We start from the raw sequence: 24667 nt of genomic DNA on the forward strand, positions 1-24667 counted from the left end.
ATTCCGCCACGGATCTCAGTGAGGCTGAATGCCAGTGCATTCGGCCCCCCAAACTCCGTGGCAGAACGGCCTGCCACCCCCCCGCCCCCTGCGGATCCCCCCCCTGGACGAGACTTACCTGGAGCGCATGTTCCAGGCGGCAGTGGCTCTGGCTCCAGCGGCTGCAGCGGCTGGTCTTCCAACCGGCTGCCGCCGCCATTTGCAGTCTTGTCAGTTTCTTTTTTTTTTTTACAAGACGTGATAGGCTACGTAAAGATTTATGTAGCCTATCATGGCTGGGTAAAAACAAAAACAAAACCGCGTACGCAAATGGCGGCAGCTACGGCTGCCGCCATTTGCGTTCCTTATTTTTGCCCTCTTAATCTATGTAAATATTTACGTAGACTATGACGGCGAAAATAAAGGGCAACGCATATAGCGTAGCCTTGAGGTTCAAATTGCTAAAGGCAAATAAATATTTATCTAAATGCACCAGGACAAGGAGCAGTAAATTAGCCAGGGGGGTGATAGGACCTTTGGATAGCAAAGGACTGAAAGGAGTGCCAAAGGAAGAAAGGGATGCTACAGGCAACCGCATCAGTTTTCATTGTGGAAGATGACAAAGAGAAAGCCACATCTTGTTTTTGAGGAGGGCATCTGGGAAACTATGTGAGACAGAAGCAACAAAGGATAAAGTTTTAAACTAATTGACAAACTGCACACTAAAAGTCAGTGAAGACAGATGGCACTCACCCAAGAGTTCTTAAAGAACTCAAATGTGAAAGTGCTGAACTTCTAACAAAAATATGTACATCATTAAAATCAGCCTCCTTACCAAAGGACTGGAGGGTAGCCAATGTCATATCTTCTCTTTTTTTAACAGAACCAAAGGGGATCTGGAAATTACAAAACTGTCTGCCTAACTTGTTCTACATAAACCAGTAGAAAGCATTATTAAATGTATCACTAATAGGGATGTCAGAGAATTCAGCGATGGATCTCAGTGAGGCCGAATGCCAGTGCATTCGGCCCCCCGAAATCTGTCACGGAACGAAGCCCCCGCCCTCCCAACCCACGAAAGGCGTTCGGGACGAAGTCCCCACCGCCCCCAACCCACAAAAGGCACACGAAATGGAGCACTTATCTGCTCCCGTCCACGCTGCTTTGCGAATGGCGGCCGTCCTGCGGCCGCCGTTTGCTTCCTCTTCATAGCCGTGATAGGCTACGTAAATACTTACGTAGCCGATCACGGCTAATGCAGGGACATCATTTGCATTCCTGCAGAGGCCGTGATAGGCTACGTAAGTATGTACGTAGCCTATGATGGTAGGGGAAAAAAAAAACAATGTAAGCAAATGGCGGCAGCTACCGTAAATATTTACATACACTATCATGGCTAAATACAGGGACGCAAATGGCAGCGGCTATGACAGCCACCCTTTGCTCCCTGCAGGGCTGCCCAGTGGTCGGATGTCCGGCTGCGGGCAGCCGGAGCCAGCTGGCGGCTCCACGGCTTGGCCACGGAGCGAAGGCGGCCCAGCAGGATTCTGGGGGGGAGGACAGGATCGCCTCCCCCCGTCGAGGATTCCAGGGGGAGGGATGGAGCGCCTCCCCCACCCAGCGGAAACAGAACGGAATGGAAGGTAAGTGTTCCGTCCATCCTTAATCACTAGGGATGTACGAAAGGGACTTACCTTGTACCGCAGCTTGCTTCGCGGTGGGGGGGAGGCGCTTCGCTTCTCCCCCTGAAGTTCAGGCGGGGAGGGGAGGCGCCCCGCCTCACCCAGCCGAAATTCAGGCCGGGGGGGGAGGCGCCCAGTCTCCCCGGCCGTGAAAGAAAAAGTGAAAAAAAAAAAAACCCGTGATAGGCTACATAACGATTTACGTAGCCTATCACGGCTAGATTTCCAAAGTCAGCCATGATAGGCTACGTTAATCGTCACGTAGCGTATCACGGGTGACTTTTTTGGGGGGAAAAAGCACATACGCAAATGGCGGTGGCCCATGGGCGCCGCCATTTGCGTTCCTTATTTTGGCACGTCTAGTCTATGTAAAGATTTATGTAGACTATGGCAAAAATAAGGGAACGCTATTTGCGTTGCCCTTATTTTCGCTGTAGTCTACATAAATCTTTACGTAGACTAGCCGTGCCAAACTAAGGAACGCAAATGGTGGCGCCCATGGGCCGCCGCCATTTGCGTACGCGCTTTTTTTTTTTTCAAAGTCACCCGTGATAGGCTACGTGATGATTTAAGTAGCCTATCACGGCTGACTTTGGAAATCTAGCAGTGATAGGCTATGTAAATCATCACATAGCCTATCACGTGTGTGTGTGTGTGTGTGTGTGTGTTTACTTTTTTATTTTGTAATGGCAGTGGCAGCAGCCGGTCGGGAGACCGGCCGCCGCCCCCGCCGAAACGCCGCCGGGACCTGCCGCTGAGAGGGATATTCGGCCACAGTAAGTCCCATCCCGGGGGGGGCGGGGGGCTGGCGGAGAATTTCCCCAACACTTTCGGGGGGCCAAATGCCTTGGCGCTCGGCCTCCCGAAGATTCGTGGAGAAATTCTCCGCCATCCCTATATCGCTAAATACTGTATATAGAAGAGCAAGCTTTGCAGGAAACTAAACAGCCTGGCCTCATCAACCATTTGGAGTTCTTTGGGACTGTCAACACGATGGGGAAATCTGATAGATGTTATCTGCTACTTCCAAAAAACTTTTGACTTAGTCCCTCACCAAATGGTCACAAGATACTAAAGGGCTGGATGTGCCCGATCTCGTCTGATCTTGGAAACGAAGCAGGGCCAGCCCTGGTTAGTACTTGGATGAGAGACCACCTCAGGCTTCCTGCACTGAGCAGGGGGTTGGACTCGATGGTCTTGTAGGCCCCTTCCAACCCTATGATTCTATGATAAATAGACAGGTCTTCTAGTGCATCTTTAACACAGGGGTGGGCAGAAGGTAGATCTCCAGATGTTTTAGACTTCAATTACCAGCATTCTTGACCACTGACCATGCTGGCAGGGCTTCTGGGAGTTGAAGTCCAAAAAATCTGGAGATCCACCTTCTGCCCACCACTCTTTTAACAAGTCAAAGAGGATAGAAATAAATGGACAGTTTTCACAATGAGAGGAATTAAGCAGTTGGGCTGATAGGGATGTCAGAGAATTCCGCCACGGATCTCGCCACTGGCATTCGGCCCCCCAAACTCCGTGGAGGAACGGCCTGCCCCCCCGCCCCCCCCCGCAGATCCCCCCCGGGATGAGACTCACCTGGGGCGGATCTTCCGGGCAGCGGCAGCTCCGGCGGCGGCGGCCGCTGGTCTTCTGACCGGCCGCCGCCACCACCATTTCCAGGCTTGCCTTATGTAAAAAAAAAGTCGTGATAGGCTACGTAAAGATTTACATAGCCTATCATGGCTAGGTTTTTTGTTTTTTTTTAAAGACGTGATAGGCTACGTAAATCTTTATGTAGCCTATCATGGTTGGGTGGGTTTAAAAAACAAACAAACCCGCGTACGCAAATGGCGGCGGCTACGGCCGCCGCCATTTGCGTTCCTTCTTTTTATCGTCTTAATCTACGTAAATATTTATGTAGACTATGACGGCGAAAATAAAGGGGAACGCAAATCGCGTAGCGGGCGCTATTTGCGTCCACTTTTGATTCACCATTTTAGCCTACGTAAAGATTTACGTAGGCTAAAGCAGGGAATCAAAAAGGGACGCAAATAGCGCCCGCTATGCTATTTGCATTCCCCTTTATTTTCGCCGTCATAGTCTACGTAAATATTTACGTAGATTAAGACGGCCAAAAAGAAGGAAAGCAAATGGCAGCGGCCGTAGCTGCCGCCATTTGCGTACGCGGTTTTTTCTTTTTTACCCAGAGACCTTCGCGGCCGGAAATCCGGCTGCGGACGGTTCTGGCCTGGCCGGGCCGGGCTTGGCCTGGCCTGGCCGGCTGCTCCGCGGAGCTGCCGTGGAGCACTGCCGGCCGTTCGAGGATTCCGGGGGGAGGAATGGAGCGCCTCCCGCCCCGGCCAGGATTCTGGTGGGAGGGACGGAACGCACCCCCCCACACCATCAACATAATCCGCAAAAGGTAAATCACTTTTGTACATCCCTTGGGCAAGGCAGTAATTTGTATTGGAACTAGCACTATTTAACTTACTCATAAAATGGTCTGGAATTGGGGTATGCAATGAGGTAGCCAAGTTTGCATCAAATTATTCAGGATAGTGAAATCCAAAGCCATTGTGAAGAACTTGGATCTCTCCACATTGGAGAAATGGGCAAGCAAATGGCAAACAAGATACAGTGTCAGTTCGGAATTGGCTGTGATTAGACAGGAAATAGATCTTGAGGTTGTAGTGGACAGCTCACTGAAAATATTAACTCAGAATGCAATGAAAAAGGCAAGTTCAGGAAAGCAACTAAAAATAGAACTAACCATACTGCAATACCATTATATAAAATTATAAATATATGGTGAACCCACATTTGAAATACTGTGTGCAGCTAGTCAACCCACCTCAAAGAAGCTATGATGAAGCTGGGAAATGTGCCAAAAAAAAGACAACCAAGATTATTTTGATGGCTTGGAGCAGCTTTGCCACACCAAAGGGGGTTTGGGTCTTTTAGTTTAAGTGGGGGGTGGGGGAGACAACAGAGGGAGGGCATGTTAGAGGTTAGAAATTTATGAATGGTATGAAGAGAGTGAATACAGGGTTTTCTGTCTCTCAGTTAATACTAGAGCTCTGGGTGGCCCAGTGAAATTAATTAATCAATCAACAGGTCCAGAACAGACAAAAAGAAGTACTGTTTCACGCAAGACACAGCTGAGCTGATAGAATCCACAGCCACTGTGGCTGGAAGCACTTGATGACTTTCAAAAAGGGTTGACAGATTCATGGAGGAGAGTTCAGGGTCTGTTAGCGATGGTAATCACGTGTTAGAGGGCTAGATGGAACCTTGGCCTGATCTCGCAAGGTTCCTCTTCTGTGGTGTTAGTGGTAATAATATTGATACTTGGCACATACCCATCGTGATCCTCACAATGATGAGTAAGGGAGGTCTAGGTCTCTCAGTGCTACTATTATTTTTATAGTGCAAATGGGGGATAAGGGCTAGTGCAGCCTTCCCCAACCTGGTTCTCTCCAGGTGTGTTGAACTACGACTCCCATCATCCCCAGCCACCTAAGCCCTCCCCCCCCTCCGCCCTCCCCCCAGAGTGAGCTCATGACAGAAGTGAGATTTCAGCCGGGAATATGCGTGCGTGCGTGCGTGTGTGTGTATACACACACATAGCTTCACAGCTCGGTCTATACAACAACTAGTTCTTGCGACCACGGTTCTTCTTAAGGGCTTGTTAATGCACTACGCCGCTCTTCAGAGATCGACCCCTCGAAGCCGGCTTTGGGGAGGAATCCCACGCCAAAGGACGGTCGCCGCCTCGCTCTTGGCTCCTCCCGCCACACGCACACGCTCCTCTTGACATGCAGCCGCAGGAGGAGCGGAAAGACTCCACGAACTACCGCCTGGGCTGGGAATCATTCAGGATCCGATCAGAAACCAAAGCACACCGCCCCGGCGGCGGCGCCCCCTGCCCCGCCCGCGATCCCCTCCTCCCATCCCGGGGGGGGGGGGCTGCCTAGATCATTTATTTATCTTTGTGCGCAATAAAGAAGCAGCCATCACCGGGCTTGAGAAGGGGGAGGTGGCTTCCTTGCCAAGACAGCAGCCCCCTCCCCATGCACACTTCTCTCTCTTTCTCTCCCCCCGCCCCATACACTGCAATACGAATACACAATCGCGCTGAAAACGGAGGCTGCAAAGGGGGCTTGGGAAACCGCCTTGAACGTTTCCCTCTCTTCCCCTGGTCTCATTGCCTGGGAGGATCCTCATCCTCATCCCCGATCATGATGGGTGATTTTTTTTCTCCCCCTGCCTCTCCAATTTTAGGCACGGGCGTGTGATTTTTCTCCCCCTCCCCGCTTCATGCAGCCTTTGGCCCTCCTGTATTTTTATGCTTGATATTCCGGAACCGGCGTTAGTTTCCTTCTTCTGCTGCTGGGACTACTTGGGAGGGATGTGGGGCGGCTGCTGGTCGCGGCGGCGGCGGCGGCGGCGGCTTCTCCCGCCGCGTCTGCCTCTCCTTCCCCTCCGCTCTGCGCTCGGATTGGTCTCTCCGTTTTAAAGTGCTGTCCAAGGGTTGGCTGCAGGGCTGCTGAATAACAGGTGCAGTTTGCTGCTCCGTCGCTTCGGAGGGGGGGGGAGGAGAAGCGGAGCAGCCGAGGAATGCTGCTGCTGCTGGTCCGTCCGCCGGCGACGCCGTTGCTGCTGCTGCTGCTGCTGCTTGGGGGGGGGGGGAAGGGGGCAGCACCCCGAATCAGGCGCCGGAGGAGTCCCCCTCTCCCATCCTTGTGGGGAAACGGGCTTCGTGATTGCTGCCGAATGCGGATCCTTGGGCTCAACGAGGGGCGGAAAATCCAGTAAATAAAGAGGAGCGTCGTCGACGTCGTCCGAGGATTCTTGGGGACGGCCGATTCCTGTTGGCTTGCCGGGGGCCGCGGGGGGCGGTTTGGGGGGAGAAACGCCGGCGATCTTGGTCGTTTCCCGCCCCGCGATTTTTATTTGTTTTTTGTGTGTGGAGATAAATACAGCAGCGCACGAGAGGAAAGGCGGGGGAATCGGAGGTGAACGGAGGCTCCTTCGGGCGGGCGCCGCTCGGATGGGGCGCGCTTGGCCGTTTCAGCTGATTCAGCGCCGGTTGTGCGGGTGCGCGCGCGCGCGCGGATATGGCGAGGGGGGCTCTAGATAGATCTCTCTAGATTGAATGGGAAAACGTCCTTTCGGTGATTCGCGGCCGCTCCCCGCTGCCCCGCTCCCCTCCCGCGCCCCCTCTCGCCTTTGCAGCCCCCTCCCCACCCCTCTGCTCCGCATGCTGCTCCCTCCCGCCCGATGCCTTGTCTTCCCCCCGGGGGAGGGTGTGAGAGGCACCTAGGAGGATGAGCGACGGGGTCGCCGCGCCGCCGGGTGCCGCAGCTGCCGCCGAGGAGGGGGCGGCGGCCGGAGCCGGGGGCCCTGCGGAGGGCGATGGGGGCCCCGATCCCGCGGCCCGCGAGGTGCGCTGCAGCGACTGCATCGTGTGGAACCGCCAGCAGACGTGGCTGTGCGTGGTGCCCCTCTTCATCGGCTTCGTGGGCTTGGGGCTCAGCCTGATGCTGCTCAAGTGGATCGTGGTGGGCTCCGTCAAGGAGTACGTGCCCACCGAGCTGATGGATTCCAAAGGCATCGAGCAGGACCCCTTCTTCCTCTCCAAGCAGCCCACCACGCCGCCCAAGAGCGTGGACGCCGCCACCACGTCCGGCGGCGGCGGCACCGGCACCACCTCGAGGGCGCCCAACCGCATCAGCACCCGCCTCACCACCATGACCAAGGCGCCCACCCGCTTCCCGGGCACCCGGGGCCCCATCCGGGCCGGCCCGCCGCGCTCCACGACGGCCCGCCACACGGCCGTGCCCCCGACCGTCCTGGCCCCCGCCGCCACCGTCCCTCTCAGCACCACCGTCCTGATCTCCCGTCCGGCGCCGGGCACCCCCGGGACGCAGCCGCTGCCCGCCTGGCCCACTGCGGCATACACTACCTCCTCCTACAAGACCTATCTTCAGGACTCGGCTCCGTCCTGGACCTTATCCCCCTTCCAGGAGGCCAGCACCACCACGCCGGAGGCCAGCCCCAGCCCCAAACACCGTAAGTGGAGGGAAACTTCTCGCTTTGTGTCCGCAGGGGGAGGGCTTTCCCCCTTCCCTCCTTTCGGGGGTGGGCGGCGCGGGGGATCGGCGCCCCTTTGGCTGTGTGTTGGGGTCTCGTTGTTGCGGGGGGTGAAAGGTCTCATCCAGAGCAGACTTGGCGTGGTGTCAGCCACGGGGGGGGGGGGGGGGCTGCATGCCGTGCCAAAGGCACCAGCGGCCGCCTCGAAGTTTGCCTTGGCTCCTTGGCTCCTCCAGGCGAGGCTCCCTTCTCGTCTGGGGGCTTGTGATGATGCTGGAGGTGCAACTCTTCCAGCAGCCATTGGAGGTGGAGTTCATTCACAACAAGGCAAGAAAGCGAGCGAGCGAGCGAGAGGCACTAACCTCCGTCTCCCACTTTCTCACGTTTCCTCCCTGCGCTCCGCAAAATAAAAATGAAAGCATTTAAGAACAAAGCATAACGTAATAATGACGAGGCGGAGGATATTGGGGGGATCAGAGGTCCTCTCCAGGGCTGATGGTTTGCCTGGATTGAGTGTTTCTGGGGGGGGGGGGAGATGCTGACCTTGGTGGTTTGGTGGCTTTTAGGGAGATGAGGGCGAAGTTGAAACTGATGAGAAGTGCTTTGGACTGGAGTCTTGCCTAGGCTGCGCTCAGGACCGCTTGACAAAGGGCGCGGGTTGGTGCGTTTGCTTCAGCTTTCCATAGAAGCCTCCCCATTACCCCCCTCTCCCCCACCCCCCAGAAATGCTTTCCAACTCAGCTATGATCCACAGCCCCTTCCTTCCCATGGGGGCTCCACAGTTGCAAAATAATGGGTGCCAATTCCATTTCAGGAGAATGGAGCACAGCACACCCGTGCATATATGCATCTGCTCTGGGAAGTCGCCTTTCTCTTCCTGCGAGGCTTGCTCCAGCCTCATCAAATGAGTGCATCCATGGTGTGTGTGTGAGAGAGATTTCCCAGGAATGTGCGTGATGGGTGGGGATCTTTTCGTTTTCTTTTGGACTAGGGTATCTGTATTCAGCACTAATCCCCCCACCCTCCAACCCTTTACACGGAGTCTATTCTCACCCCCACTTCTCATTTGAAAATGAGTTGGATTGGGTAGTCTCCTCTGAAGGTTATCAAGGACAAACACCATCTCAGTGCTAAGCCAACTTCTGGATGCTGCTATTTAAGGGTGGGTGGGTGTGAAACCTGTGTGCCTATAGCCGGATATCTTCCTTCTCTCTCCCTCCATACAGTATAGGAAGCCAGGGACTTTTCGTTCCTACATTAATTCTCCTCGTTGTAGGAAATGTAAATCCAATTGAATGGTACCATCTGAAGCAATTTTATTGCACCTTCCCCCCCCCGCCCCCCTTTTGCATGCTGATCTGGCAGCTTTGCTGATTTAGATAATTTGTACTCTCTTTCTGTTTTAAATGTTTATTGAAAGCTATTTACCGCTCATAACCTGGGATGAAGAATGATATGTACAAGCCAAAGGTTGCTGAGATTCGGGGAAAGAGGCAAAGGCGGCCGGGGGAGGGGGGGCTACTGTCCTGCAGGGTCAACCAGGAAGGAAAGGGGCAACTCAATATAGTTCTAGTAGTGGTCAGTGACAGATAATATATTCTGTGGTCAATGAAGAAGAGGCTGCTGAAAGGCTGTGACTGTGAGTTGCAGTAGATGAGTGCCCTTTTTTGTGATGGGTGTGTGTGTGTGTGTGTGGGGAGCCCTACAAATGTCTGCTCCTTTTCAGAGGATGAAGCTGTGGCTGAAATGCACAGAGGCCTTGGCCGCTCCACTCCATTCCCCACCTCCCTCCCAAGACTGCCTGGTTTTCTCATTCTATGCCCACTCTTGCGCTGAAAGCATCGCTGGAGCAGAAACCTATGTGGCGTTTCCCAACTGCATTGATTTTTTCAGAGATGCTGTATCCAGGGGTGCTGGACAGGCAGGATGCTGTAAAATTTGGAGATGCTACTGTATCTGCAGCCCCTTTCCTTCTCTTGTGCTCATCTCTCCATTTTTAAAAATTTCTTCCTGATCTGTAAGAAGACTGGAAAATCCACGATGATTTTCTAACCGTCTGTGCCGAGTTGTTAGATTATAGAACCTGTTTAATGCATGACTGTCAGTCAGCTGGCAGGACCTACTTCTCACCCCAGTCTATCTCATTTTTTCTCTTTCCCTCCCTCCCTGCCTCCCTCCCTCCCTCTCCCTCTCCCTCTCCCTCTCTCTCTCTCTCTCTCTCTCTCTCTCACACACACACACACATACACACATCACCACACATACGTAATCAAGTGTTTATGCTTGCAGGCCATCCTTGGTCCACGTCTTGCTAATATAACAATTTAAATCAGAGGTTAGAGGAGGGTGTTCCCTCCCTCTTCTCTGCTCCCCCCCCAGCACCAGCTTTTCTGAAGCACAAAATATGTGAAATGCAAATCCACCAGAAATTGACCCTGTTTGAGCACATTGATAGCCTGTGATTATCATTAACAGCAGATTAAATAGATTGCATAAAAAGGAGTGGAATTTATAGGGCATGTGGAATTCCTCTCCCTCCACTCCCCCCCCCCACCGCCAAAGTTGCGTAATTTTCTGATTCAGATAATCTTTCTATCAGGTTACAGTAGGAACTGAGTAGAAGTGATATTGTAATCTTTCCTTTGAGGATGGCTGACATGGGGGGTGCTTGACCTTCTGACCTAATATCTACGTCTTCCACTCACTTTGATGCTTGCCGCCTTTTTTTAGGGCCTTTTGTAGGAAAGGGGCAGGAGAAGATAAAAGGAAGACATGCTTTAAAAATCTTTTTAGGTTGCCGGACTCAGCTGCCTACCTGCTCCTCCCATGAGTCTTTCTGCTATTAATTAAAATAAATGAAATGAAAGCAGTTCCTAGACAATTATGTGAATAAGAATATGACTAGGTTTGGTGCCCTGTCTGAGCAGATTCCAGTATGATCATCTGGACTGGAAAGGCTCATGTCAAAGGCAAAGATGTACTACCCTGTTAAGCTAAATACAATTTTAGAAAATTGTAGTTCCGTGAGGGGGCGTGGCTCGGGATGCCTGGTGGAATTCTCAGCACCTCACCAAACTACAATTCCCAGGATACTCTTAGGGGAGCCATGATAGTTCAAAGTGGTATAAAATAGATAGAGGTTTTGTAGTGCAGACAGGGACCTGCACTTGTCTCCTTGCTGTGTTTGAAGGAATGTCTGCTCTGGGCACACGCCAGATTATGTTTGAGATGGTGGTTGGTGTTTTAGAGGAAGATTGTTCTTCAGTGGTTTGCTCAGTGGCAAGCTCTTTCCTCTGTTTTGAAGAGTCACTCACTCAGTCATCTGCTCTTTATCATCAGCAAACACAACCAATGTGCAATGGGCCTCCATGGAGATCATTGCAGAATTTAAACTAATCTTAGTCTGGTGCTCATAAATTACAGCAGAGTTTCTCAAAATGGAATTTCTGACACCAGAAGGGACAAAGGAAGTCTCACCTACAAGTGTGTGGGGTGAGAACAAACAAGCAGTGAACGCTGAAGTTGCTTAGCTTTCCTACAGGGCCACAAACCTATCTATATTTAGTAAAGACAGTAACAATAGAAATATGGAAGAAAATAGTGATTATGGCTGGGAATGTAGCCGTAGTGTCACTAGAGTGGAACAGCTAGTAGGGGCACTTGTCCTAGTGCAAACTGGACAGGGGTAAAATATTTCATCAACGATCTTGTATTGTCAGTGATTTTGATAATGTTAATATCATTTTTTTTCCTGCTCAGAGGCTTAGCAAGGGCAGCAGGCCAGGCAATGTAGCCTCTTACTAGACCTGTGTTTGCAGCCAAAGACAGAAAACCACACTCAGCTACTGAACTCTATGTGATCAAGCCAGAGAACACTGAAGAGATGTAACATTGGACTGGAGCCGATAGCAGGATTGTTTTTTGTTTATAAAAACAAGTGCTTCTCAGTAGGACTGGGGCAATTTACAGGAGGGGTGACAACTTGGTATTTCAGCATCAGTTGGTGCCAGGTCAAGGTTTGGGAAGATAAGTGGTATAAGATTGGAAATCTGCCCCAAATATAGAAGTGGTTAGTTATGGCATTAGAAAGCAGAGTGCCCTGGAAGAAGTGGTGGTGAGATTTTATCCTCTGTCTAGCAGAAGGGAGAGAAACTCAAAAGGGTGGGGCCTGAACCTATAAACAGAGCTTTGACAACACAACACGAAACAAAAGTGGGACTCCTGAATTAAAGGAAGCTACCAGTTATTAATTAAAAGGGAGAACACATGTCCCCCCCAACTTTATTGTATAACTGCTAATATAAATTGAAGTGGTTTTACAGGTGTATGCTTTTCTAGGGCTGAAAGCATGGATGAATCGGTAAATTAATCGACAAATTCATTCATTGCAGATTAAAAACTGATCACTATATTGGGTGACCCAGGTTCTAGTCCTCACTTGGCCATGGAAGCTCACTGGATGACTTTGGGTCAGTCACAGACTCTCAGCCCAACCTACCTCACAGGGTTGTTGTTGTGAGGATAAAATGGAGAGGAGGAAGATTATGTATACTGCCCTGAGTTCCTTAAGGAGGAAAAAAGGTGTGATATAAATGTAATAAATGAATGAATGAATGAATGATTTAAATTAGAGGCATCCCTTTGATTCAGTGCTGTTGTCTGTGCTCGCTCACTCGCTTGCTCTCTCTCTCTCTCTCTGCATCTCCTGAGTCAAGTGTTGTGCTGTAGTTGGTTTTCCAAACACCTGTCTGAATTATTTAGTTGAGAAAAACTGGAATTTGTTTTCAGTTCCTTGGAACATGACTTCCAGTTGGTATAATGTAGTATTTAATCTGTTAATGATGCTGTTTAATCAGGCATAATCAAAACAACCAATTGACGTAGGAAACTAGCTGGCTGACAGTCTTAAGTCCCACCCCCCTTTTGATATTTTTGGTTCTAGAGTGACTTTGTTGCTATGTAAAGCTGAAATATTATACTTATATTAGATCTCTGCAAGAATTCATCAGCATAGTGAAACTGCTTCCTCTTGCAGAAATTTATGGCCTAGCAGAACAACAAGGAGCAGCCAGTGCAGGATCACATAATGCAGAAGAGCCAAAATAGAGTGATGTTCCAGAAACTGTAATCAATACCCTTTTGAGAAATATAACGGAGAGGTCTTGCTACAAGCGTGAGCTGCTACCTGGGGTTGCTTTCATTTTCCTTTAGTTCTCATTCAGAAATATAAAGCTTACCTACTGTAATCAATAATGTGGAACTAGTAAATGTACTCATCATGATGATGAGAAGGGTGTGTGTGGAAAGAAGGCTGAGGATCTGCTGAGACCTCTGTGAGTGGTTTGCAAAGAGTGCACGCAGAGTTTATGTGCACTCTTTTCAAACCACTTACAGGGCCATAGGCGCATGCACAGAACCCTACCTCACATGGGAATTCTGACCATGGAGGCTGAGCTATGGCTGGTTGGGAGGCCTCAGGTGTAGTGCTTTATCCTACACACACACACACACACACACCATGCATAAGTAAATAGGAGCCATTCATTTTTTACAGGCGAAAATAGAAGAGTGCACCTAAGGACACCACTGAGGCAGCACAAGTGAACCATGTGCTCTGGCCCTGGGAAGCCCAGCATCCAGACCAAGGGGTTGGTTTTGCCTCCTTGCAGCTGTGCCCTGGTCTGGAGTGCAGTTCATCTGCTTTCCTCCAGAGAATTCACTGAGAGCCACTGAGAACTGAGCCACCCACGGTCTTCATCACTCCATCCTTTCATCTTGTATCCCTTCTATCCCTTCTTTTTCTTGGTACAACGTTAGAGTGTGGGATGGAGTCTTGGAAATGCTACAGCAGGGGTACAGAACCTCTTGCAGTCCAAGGGCCGAATTCAATTTTGGAGCTTTCAGGGGCCGCACTGCTGTGGTGGGTGGGGCCAAAGGCACTCGACCACTGAGTTGAGCACCGCCTTTCCAAACCATGATATTACTATATTACATTATGATAATTTATACAGCATTGTTAGCATACCTGAAACTTCACAGATTTTTTTTAAAGAGTCCCTGTCCCATCATGCTTACAGGCTAAATTTAACCAGGGGCTGGGGAAGAGGGAAAACAGGGGAAGGAGCAATAGTAGCAAACCATGGAGTGAGGGACAATACTGGAATCGTAATGATGTTTTGTCAAGAGTGACAGAAATGTTCACCCTTGTTCAGTGTTTACCATTTGTTCAGACTGAATTTGTATAGTTTATTGAACCCAATTTTGATATTAAACTGGAGCAAGTGTAGTTTGGTGTATAGTGTGCTGAAGCCGGGGACTGCAAGGTCTATTTTCAAGTCTCAGCATAATCATAGACTCAGCAGATGGCCTTGGCAAGCTGGGCAGGTAAAAAATGAAGAATTGGCACAATTCCAGGCTTATGGAAGTAACCCCAGCCTCAGTTCTCTGTCTGTTAAACTAAGAGTGATGGTGGATACCTCACAGGATTGTTGTGAAATAAGTAAGAATGGTAAGAACACTTTGCCTAGTAAACTCCTCTCCTCTCATGCTGCATATAGGAAAATATTTTTATTAATTTTCAGTCACATGATCATCTATCTCTCTATGAAGATCATGGGCTTCTCCACAGGGGCTTTTATCCCACTATTGAGTGTGGTTACTCACGAAAGGTTGCGGGTCCTTTAGATGACGTTGTCAACCTCCAGGGCATCTCCCGCATTAAATTACCTTTATTCCATTTTTTAAAAGATCGGAGATAAAGAGCTGTCAAATTACTGCACTTGAGTTCCCTCATGAAAAGAGGAAAATGTGCAATAAGAGGAGCCAGACCACAACGCCATCTAGTGGCTGTATAATGAAACCCTGATAAAGGGGGAAAGGAGGGGGAAAAGGGGGAAGGAAGCACGTGTAAAGGGAGTCTGCCATGATCCTGCATTTAAAATGGAAGCAGAAAGCCCCATTTTAAATGCGGGATTTTAGGCTGGTGTAGAGATGCTCCATGTCATCCCCCCCACACACTTTGTTATTCCTCTTCCTCATCCTTTCCATTTCACATCACCTTTGAAGATAACCTAGGAACTTGCTATTGTTATTCACTAATAAAATGCCTGTCCATGTGGTGTAGTGTTTAGAGTGTTGGAATGGGACTCGGGAGAGCCAGGTTCTAGTCCCCACTTGGCCATGAAGCTCACTGGGAGACTTTGGGCCACTCACTGACTCTCAGCCTAACCTACCTCACAGGGTGGTTGTGAGGTTAAATGGAGAGGAGGAGGGAGATTGTGGGAAAAATTAATAATAATAATAATAATAATAAAATAAAAACAATGTTGGGTTGTGTGTCTATGAACCCCTATATTGCAGGGACCTCCAATGGGGAGCTATACCTTTCTATGCCCTGTTATAACTTAGAAGGTTAAAAATTGTAGCAGCTCCTATCTTTGCAGCAGCACTCCTTCCTATCTTGCTCTGGATTCCATTTCTGCATGTGGCACTGAGTTCTGCACTGGACCTTGAAATCTTTTGTGCCCATAGCCCACCCACATCCAGACCATGTTGCTCCTGAGTTTGGTCTGAAGCCTTAAGAAGGTCTTCCTAATACATGCACACATACAGAGAGACCTTTCTTTTCTTCTGGATCCCTTCTCAAGTCTCTCAGTGAGAATGAGACACAGCCAATGATCCCACCCAGGCCTGACGCGTTGGCCCACTTCCACATACGGCACCCAGTGTTGTCATCTGCAGAGTACCTCCCTAGGCAGGCAGACGATGAGATGAGCTTTGTACAGGCCGGCCTGACTGCAGGTTGGTGAAGGCGGTACTGTAAGTGAGTGGTTTGGCTGGCCGGCTTATTGATGTTCAACCTGTTCTGAAGGGGGTTGCATGGATGGAGCACCTTTTTATCAGCTTAGGCTGATATACCAACTCCATCCTCATCTAGACAGAGATAGCTACAGTTATCCATGCTCTGATAACCTCTCATCTCGATTACTGCAATGTGGTATATGTGGGGCTGCCTTTGAAAATAGTCCAGAGACTCCGGCTTGTCCAAAACAGGGCCGTTAATGGGGACTGGCCAATGTGATCATATTATGCCAGTGCTTTCCTAGGTGCACTAGCTGCCAGTCCATGTCCAGGGGCCCAAATCAAAGTGCTGGTATTAACATTCAGTGTCCTAAATGGCTTTGGGCTAAGTTATCTGAAGGATCATCTCCTCCCATATGCACCTGCCTAGACCCTAAGTTCATCTTCAGGGGTCCTCCTCGGGGAGCTCCTGTCAAAGGAAGTGATGGGGGTGGCTACCAAGAAGAGGGCCTTTTCTGCTGTGGCACCCCAGTTGTGGAATGAGCTCCCCAGAGAGGCTTGCCTGGTGCCTATGTTGTACTCTTTGAGGTGTCAGGTGAAGACCTTTTTATTTTCCCAGCCATTTAGTCGTTTAGCTCTGTTGTTTTAAATCTGTTACTGTATTTTAAATCTCTGCATTGCTGCTAGGTTTTATTTTGGCTTGTACTTTATATCAGACATTTAAGCTTTTACATTTTATATTGTATTTTCTGATACATTTTGTGGTTTTAATTGCTGTGAACTGCCCAAAGAGTTTCGGCTATTGGGCAGTATAGAAATGTAATAAATAAAGTAAACTAATAAAATAAATAAATAAATAAATAAATAAATAAATAAATGAATGAATGTAGACCCAGCTATATATAATATATAATATAAATGACATTAAGGGCCAAGTAGAATTGATGCGAAAGGCAAAGGGAGCCCCAGGGAGCCTGAATTTGATTAGAGTAGCAGCCAGGAGAGCATCTTCTCAATCCAAATTGGATTCTGGAGTGGCTTTTCTACCTGCAGAGGGAAATATACTAGGGGAAGGTCTATGTATCTTTTCTCATATAAGGAACAAGAAGTTGGTGTGTGTGTGTGTGTGTGTGGTGGAATATGGCCTGCAGAGAAAGAGTTATGCAAACTCTGCCCCCAGCCACAGCTCCAATCAAATTTGGACCCCCACCCCACTCCATAGCAGCATTAAAGTTTAAAGAAAATCGGGAGAGTGAGTCTGTAGACTCATGGCTAGTTTGGCCCCAAGTCCTTCAGGCTGATTCTACAATCTTGGGCAGTCAACTGCAAAAGAAAAGAGTTGCCAGAGCACACTTGCAAGGAATAATTTGTGACACTGCGTCTTCGTGGGTCAGATCTCCTAAGAATTCAGCTGTGTTTTATTTTTATTTATTCATTTATTTATTGTGCTTTTAAACTGCCCAGCAAGCTCTCTGTTGACACGTGAAGACTTTGCTCCACCACCAGTGATTAAAAATAGGACTGAATCAAAGATGATGTGTACTGCTTCAAGCTTTTATCTCAGGGTATGATTGAGACACCTTGCTGAAGCTAAGCAGAACTGGGTCTGGCCGGTGCCTGGATGGGGGGCCTCCTGGGAACTCCTTGCATGACCCCTTGAGTTCCATGATGGAAGAAAGCAGAAAGGTGGGATAGAAATGTACTCGATAAAATCAATCATTCATAAGATTAGGATTGCCAGGCCCTTTAGGGGCTTTCAATAGGGGGTCTAGACATATTTCCTCCTCCTGGCCAGCTGTCAGCACAGAAGGATGCAAAAGCTTTAGAAAAGGGGTATTGCATCTCTCCTATAAGATGCTCTTTTTAAAAAGAGTGCATGAGTCACATACTCAGAGGCATTTTGTTAAACACATCTGTGTGCTTGGTTTTTTGTTTGTTTGTCTTCAGTTCCTTGGAAAGGCGCTTTAGACATACTTAGAGATGCTTACTCCAGATTTTGCACTCCAGAGGTGTAAAGATCTTTAAAAACAGAAGCTGGCAACCTTCCCACAGCAATCATGCCTCTTGCTCTCTTCCTCCAGTCATCAGGGCCAACCCAAGAGACTTTGCTGCCTGAAGTGGAACAGCAAATGGCAATCCTGGACCCCCATGTCATGGTGTGTAGAACCCAAGGCAAGGCCAGTTATTTTGGTCCTTGGAGGAGCAGAAAATCACACAGGCACCTGACCTCTCCCTCTCCTTGGCAGTCAAAATACAACACTACGTTAAACCAGCCCTAGCCGGCATAGCTAATGGCACGGGATGATGGGAGTTGTAAGCCAAAACATTTGGAGGGCTACAAGTTGCCCTCCTCTGCAGTAATCACTAACCATTTGCAGCCCCTTCGTGACACGACATCAGCTGCCTGAGGGCTGCCTCTGCCCCAATGGTAGGACCAGCCCTGCCAATTGTCCTCTCACCCACCCTCCTCTCCGGCTTGCTCTGGCCAGCAAGTCATTAATTTCATTTGCCCTACTGGAAGGGAGCACAGCTCAGTGGTAGAGCACCTGCTTTGCATGCAGGAAGTCCCAAGTTCAATCCTGAGCATCTTCCGCTGAAAAAAGATCAGGTAGCAGGAAACGGGAAATAAATGCCTGCCTGAAAACCTGGACAACTTCTGCTGGTCACAGATGCACAAACAGCTACATCTGTTATAAGGCAACTTTCTACATCTAATGGAGTAATGGCCAGGAGATGCAGCAGCTCTGCATCCTTGCCAGGGCTTTCTGCTTTCAGTTTCTTTGCAGGATTAGGAGAGGCTCCTTTACATGGCGGACACGTGGTTTGAATTGAGAGAGCCCCTCCATGGCATGTGTGCAAAGGAGCGGGGTGGGGGGGTCTTGTTTTCGTGGCTTAACTTGTGCTGTACTGTTTCCTCACAGCTCCCAGGAAAGCTATAATTTACTTCTGAGTAGAGGTAAGATTGTGTTGCAAGTCCGCCACACTAGGCACACTTACTTGGGAGTAAGCTCCACTGAAGTCAATGGGACTTACTTCTGAGTAGACATATGATTGTGCTCTAAGTCTGCAACCCTTGGCACATTTACTTGAGAGTAAGCCCCACTGAACTTAATGTGGTGCTCTGAATCAACAGAGGACGTTGATTCTGAGCTTGGTGGGGTGGGAGATCAGATCTGTATCCCTTCGTTGCAGGGAGGCATTTTACCTTCTTCTCCCTCTGATCGAGAAATGTGCTTAAGCACTTACACGGCAGACACGTGTGGCTTGAATGAAGGAAAGTCCTTCCTCAGCAAGTTCATAGTGTTACGCCAGCATTTCACACTGCTGATGATATCCTGTGGTGTGTTTTTTTTATTCCAGTTTATCTCTGATCTTTTTGAAAGCAGGATAAACAGGAAAAGGCACGGAAGACGTCCTGGAGGTATGACATCGTGTAAAGGACCCGCAAACGTCTGTGAGTGGCCAATCACAAGCATGCAGAAAGTTGCTTGTGTAGAGACACCTTCAGGGTATTTATACACCTTGGCATCTTAAGAGTGTAGCCTGCTTTAAAGAGGACAGTCCTCTATTTGAAGAGTTGTCAGAGGACAGTCCTCTATTTGAAGGCAACCTCTGTTTGATGGGTTGCCCAGACCAAGTCTGGTTGAAAGTTGAAGAACCCTAAGAAGGGAGAGCCAGCAGGGGCCTGGAAGTCGCCCATCAAGAGTGAGCACCTGGATGGCAGACTGAGTTGAGCAGACACGCTGGTCACCTGGTCAGCCTTTCCCACTACGGTGAAATGTATTGTATTTCTATTTAAATTAGAATGATTAAATTTGCCTTGATATACATATACATTGGCACATACAAATGTAGTGCAAATTGGTGATGTGTTTCCTCCTTTGGGGTGCTGCATCAGTGGCCACACACGAGGCCTTACCTAGTATGGATCCAGCAACGCTGCTTCAAAGCATTGGACCCCTAAGAGAATATGAAGTCCAGGTGCTGCCTTCCTAGACTGTTGCTGAAATAGTCACATTTGCCTGCCTACTTTGGGGGTGATATATGTGGAATTTTGCTTGATTTATCAGGCAAAATATAAGGTTTTGCAAACGGATCATTGGAGCACCGCATCAAGAGGCAGAACTGCTGCATGCTTTCTCATTGCCCTGGAGATCTTAAACCTTAAAAGAACATAATCTCTGGACCAAGATAGTATTTAGAAATGAGAGCCAGTGGGTCAGTCGGAGAGCTTGCCTCTCTGAACTAGGAAGCCTCCAGTTCAAAGCTCACCTTTGCTATGATCTCACCTAGGGATACAATTTTAAACAAACTTACTTGGGAATAAGCCCATCGCACACAGTGAGTTAATTCTGAATAAGCATACATAGGATTAGGCTGCACGGGGCCAAGCCACCATTCATCAACACCCATCCACCTTCTTCAGAAAGGCCAATATTATCCCCAAACACAAATGCACATTGTACTGAGATAATGTATGTGGAAATACTTCAAACACTCCAAAAATCACTACATAAACAAAATACTAAGTATTCTTACCCTCATATTTTAGGCATGGTTGTATTATCAGCCAGCCTTTTTAGTTCTGGTCCAGTCCTTCCACAATGTTAAACAACGGACAGTTTAAAAATAAATGTTCCTTTAAAGTGTTTAAAACAAAAATACATGTTTTCTTTTCCTCACTGGGAAAGGTGGCAAACTTATCTTTAGACTAAACTCCTTCTTGCTTTTGTTGTTATTGCTTTGACACTTTAAATGTATGTGTTGCCCCATTTAATGGGTCTGTGCAAAAATGATAGACACTCAGATTTTGTTTGCATAATACCTTTTTAAAATTGCAAACAGGGTGGCACATCAGTATATATTATGAGGGCAAGGAAATAAATAAAACTGTATATAATGTAGTGGATAATTTATCAATATTATATATGCTGATAAATAACCATATGTACATTCCTGAATGCAAACATTGTCTGCAGTTTGTTTAACAGGGTTAAGAGCAGTGACTGGAAACCTGTGACCCACTAGCAGTTGCTGGACTTCAACTTCCAACATCCTTGACGGTTGGCCATGCTGGATGGGGCTGATGGGTGCGGTAGTCCAACAACATCTGGAGGGCCACAGGTTCCCCACCCCTGGTTTAGGATAACACTTCTCAGAATACCCTTCTTTCATTTTCCTCACCTACCTATATTTTCCTTTCCCTACCATGAATAAGGTAATAAAACTTCTGCTATCATAGAATTGGAAGGGGCCTACAAGACCATCGAGTCCACCCCCCTGCTCAATGCAGGAAGCCTGATTCCCAGGTGGTCTCCCACCCCAGGACTAACCAGGGCTGACCCTGCTTCGCTTCCGAGATCAGACGAGATCAGGCGCATCCAGCCCTTTGCTATACTCTACACTTTTCCTTTTGATAAAGTTGATCAGCTTTCCTGTTATGAATCCCTAAAAGATCTTGGCAAGCAGTGCTGGCTCCAGGTTTTCAAGGGCCCTTGGGCAGGACACCCTCAACGGCCCCCCTCCATCCATGAGTCCACCTTTTCACCGGCATGGTCGCCAGCTGCTCTTGCGCCTCCCCCTCCTTCTCGTCAACGACACCACTTGCTGGCTTGATAGGCAGAGAGCCAGGGAGCAAGCAGGCATCACCATTGTCTGGGCAGGTGAAGAAGCAGGTTTCAGTGATGCAGAGGAGGAGCAGGTCCAGGGGACTCTTGTCAGTGGGCCCCTGCTGGGGTGTGGGCCCTCGGAAGGTGCCTAACCATGCCTCCTACCCTTGACACCAGCCCTGTTGACAAGCAGTTGATAACACTCACATCCCCCCTCTCCACAAAAAGGAAAAAGTGAAAATGTGTGAGGAAAAAACATTTCCTTTCTTTTAAGACAAAGACGTAAGTTTCCTCTGTTCTTCATTCAGTGAGGCAGTTAAACTTGTAGATTCCCTCGGTGAACATCTAATAGTGAACTCAGTCCTCCAAGTTCCAGTGTATGTAGCCAAAATGGCACATGCAAGAGGAAAGTGTCATCAAGTTTGAGAGAACCCCAAGGTTTGCGGGGGGGGGGCGCCTAGTGGGGGCTGAGCATGCTCAGTGGGAACAGAATGCAGATGGTTGCAGGGGGTGTAATGGAAAAGGGGTGGTGGTGGAATGTAGTATCTTAGAAGAGAGCATGGCTGGATAGGAGCACTACAAACCGCAACATTTTGTTGCAGGTCCCACTTGTTTTAATAGAAAAGGCACGACCACATACGCAGAACAAAGAGCAGGGGGAGCATAGAAAACCTTGCATTCATTAATTAGAAAAGGAACTAAAGTTGTCTGCTTTTCCCTTTACCCCTGGCAGGGCTCTTGTGCTCAGAAAGACTTCATCAGCTGAATTTTTGCTTTTGCTGCAGCTATTAAAATCAAGGAGTCCCACCAGGGGAAGAAAAAAAAATGTTTGGCAACCCTACCATCAGCTGGAATGAAGTTTATATGGTCTTGGGGCAGGTTAGGAAGTGTAATATGGCTCCTGTCCCAATCCAATGCTCAATGGGAAGCCCTCAAGCCTTCCAGCTGACAATTGCCTTGGCAACCAGCAGAGTGATTTTAAAAACCCGTATCGCTTTGAGACATCTAAACTGGCACGGATAGTCCTAACCTTATGCCAAGTACTATCTGTCTCTTTGAGAAATCCCACACCTGATTGATGTAGCTATACCAGCCTGGTTTACATCTGTAGCAGAATAAGATGGTAGAATTGCACCACTGCAAATGTCAAGGGAGGAATAACAGTTTTTCTAAAAAAAAATCCTCCCTTGCTTTAAAAAGTCTCTGCAAGTAGAAATTGAGCACAACTAGCAATGTACTGCCCTCGAATCTTTCTCCCTGGTGTGTTAGGATTCTATCCACAGGGAGGACAACAAACGGTCTTGTAGGGGAGGGTTTCTTTTTCATGAGGGAATGCACAAAAGTGGTATTCCCCTATCTGCAGCTTGAAGTGGTATGATCTGCCCTTTCCACTACTTGCAGTCCATTGATTATCCTGGTAAGATGGAAACATATTCAGTTAGTCTTGAGGCTATCTATGGTCTAGCCAAGCACAATTTAGGGTGCAATCCTGTGCATGTTTAGACAGAAAAAAGTCCTACAACTCCCAGCACGCCCTAGCCAGCCATGCTGGCTGGGGAATGCTGGGAGTTGTAGGACTTTTTGCTGTCTAAACCTGCATAGGATTGCACGCTTAAAGTGTTGGAGTGTTCACCTTTGAAAGTCCTACCCAGCTTGGAAGTTGCATGTCTGTCATGGCCGTACTGGAGGAATCTTCCTCAGAGGAGGAGCTGGAGCCCCCAGAGACCCAGGGCACCCCAGATCAGGAACTGCCACCAGACCAGCAGGAACCTCAGTCCTTAGGAGTGATGGTCGCAGGTCCATCCCTGTCAGGAGGAGGAGGGGATTCTGCCTCTGAGGCAGAGGCTGAGCAACCCCCTAGTCCCCAGGAGCATCATCGCCTCAAGCGACAGGCCAGGAGGGCTCCCGTGAGAAGGAGTGCTCACTTGCAGAGAAGGACTCCTCAGGAGAAAGTGACTCCTCAGGAGTTGCACTCTGAACAAGGAGCTCTGTTTACTCTAGCTGAGCTCTGGATGGGGCTCAGGCAGCTTTGGGGTTAACAGCCTTCAGTGTAGACCTAGCCAGTGTTGGAACAACACTGTTCTTCCAGCTCCCATGCTGTGTACTTCGCCCTGTGGTTGATGCTCTGTGTTACTGACCTTTGAACTCCCCATTGACTCTGCCTCTGGACTGTGTAACGTATCTGACTGGTTGCCTGTGTTTTTGACCTCTGCCTGTTATTTGGACCACTCCTGTCTCCAGCCTGAACACCACTGGATAGAAACCTGTATGCTTGAATGCTTTGTGGCTTCATTGTATTGCTTCTCAGAGCACTCAGAGTCTGCACTCAGAGTCTGCTGCAGTCAAAGCAGGACAGTGTCTCTGAACCCCCCCCCCCCAACTGCTCAGCTTTTTTGGTTGGACTTTGCTGAGATCCTCGTGTGGTGAAAGGTAAGATCAGGCTTTCCCAGCCTGGCATTCTCTGGATGTGTTGGTATATACCTCCCATCATCTCCAGCTAGCATGGCATGCTGGCTGGGGTGCTGGGAGGTGTGGTCCATCCATCACATCTGGAAGGTGCCAGCTTAGAAACTGGGGGAAAGCATCTGTGGGATGAAGCAGGGTGTGTTCCCTGTGGATTTGGGCATGGCGGTGTTGGGGGAGTTCTTCTGATTATTCTCTCTTGGCTTTCTAAAACTGAATGGGAAGCATATATGTTGAGGTTGACCTTTGCAAGCTAGGTATTTGGCTGGTTGTTGTTTATTGTATTAAGTTATTATTTTTATTATTGTGAGTCTCACAAGTGTTTGGAGAGGTGCCGTATCAAACTTTAAAAAGAGGTGTTGTCGTCTAAGGTGTGGAGAGCAGAAAAGGCCCAAGACATTTCAGTGCAATCCAAATGATGGCCTTCACTCATCTATGCCCTTGTGGTAAAAATATCATCCTAAACTAAGGGTATAATCCAGTGCACACTTACTTCAGAGCAAGGGCCATTGAATTTAGTGGGTCTTCCTTCTGAATAAGCATTCAGAGGTTCAGGCAGTTGGGTTTCAGGCCTGTGCACGCATGCTTGCTTGGAAGTAGGCCCTATTGGACTGTATAAGACTGGGCTAACACCACTTTCCCCAGCCTGGTGTCTTGCTGCACTTTTAATGGTGCCCCCACCCCAAAATCTGCCACTGGAGGTGGACCTCCTCACTCTGCCTCATGGCAGGGCTCCAGCTCTGGGTAAGAGCAAGAGCCAAGTATTGGCTTGAGATTCCCACCCATAACTCAAAACAAGGCCTTGTGACACCCAGTTATCCTTTTCAGTAGTGCGTAATCCTCTCAGGATGTGTGTCTGGCTGCTGAAAGCTTGCTTTTCTGGCTTTGTTGCACTGACAAACGTAAATTATTATTTTCAAAAGTGTTATAGGCACTGGAGTATGTCTTTGAGTTTCTAAAGTACACTTTTAACTTAATGGGCGCAGCCCCCCCCCCCCATCTCAATGGTGTTAATAAGTTCGGATTTTTTCCCTGATACACAAGAGT

At 48.7% G+C, this 24667-nt stretch overlaps 1 protein-coding gene across 1 annotated transcript in view; it reads left to right on the top strand.

Moving 5' to 3' along the window:
* Window positions 1-6601: 6601 nt before the first annotated feature.
* NRG3 (neuregulin 3) overlaps window positions 6602-24667 on the top strand; it is a 1009392-nt gene continuing 991326 nt past the window's right edge. The window contains exon 1 of the mRNA XM_084841865.1: window positions 6602-7727. Coding sequence (XP_084697991.1) covers window positions 6983-7727 — 745 coding nt within the window. The 5' untranslated portion in view covers window positions 6602-6982. The remainder of the gene's footprint in view (window positions 7728-24667) is intronic.

This window comes from Heloderma suspectum, chromosome 3, assembly GCF_057233095.1.
Source record: "Heloderma suspectum isolate Gila_16-S chromosome 3, 16-S_ref, whole genome shotgun sequence".
Taxonomy (NCBI): domain Eukaryota; kingdom Metazoa; phylum Chordata; class Lepidosauria; order Squamata; family Helodermatidae; genus Heloderma; species Heloderma suspectum.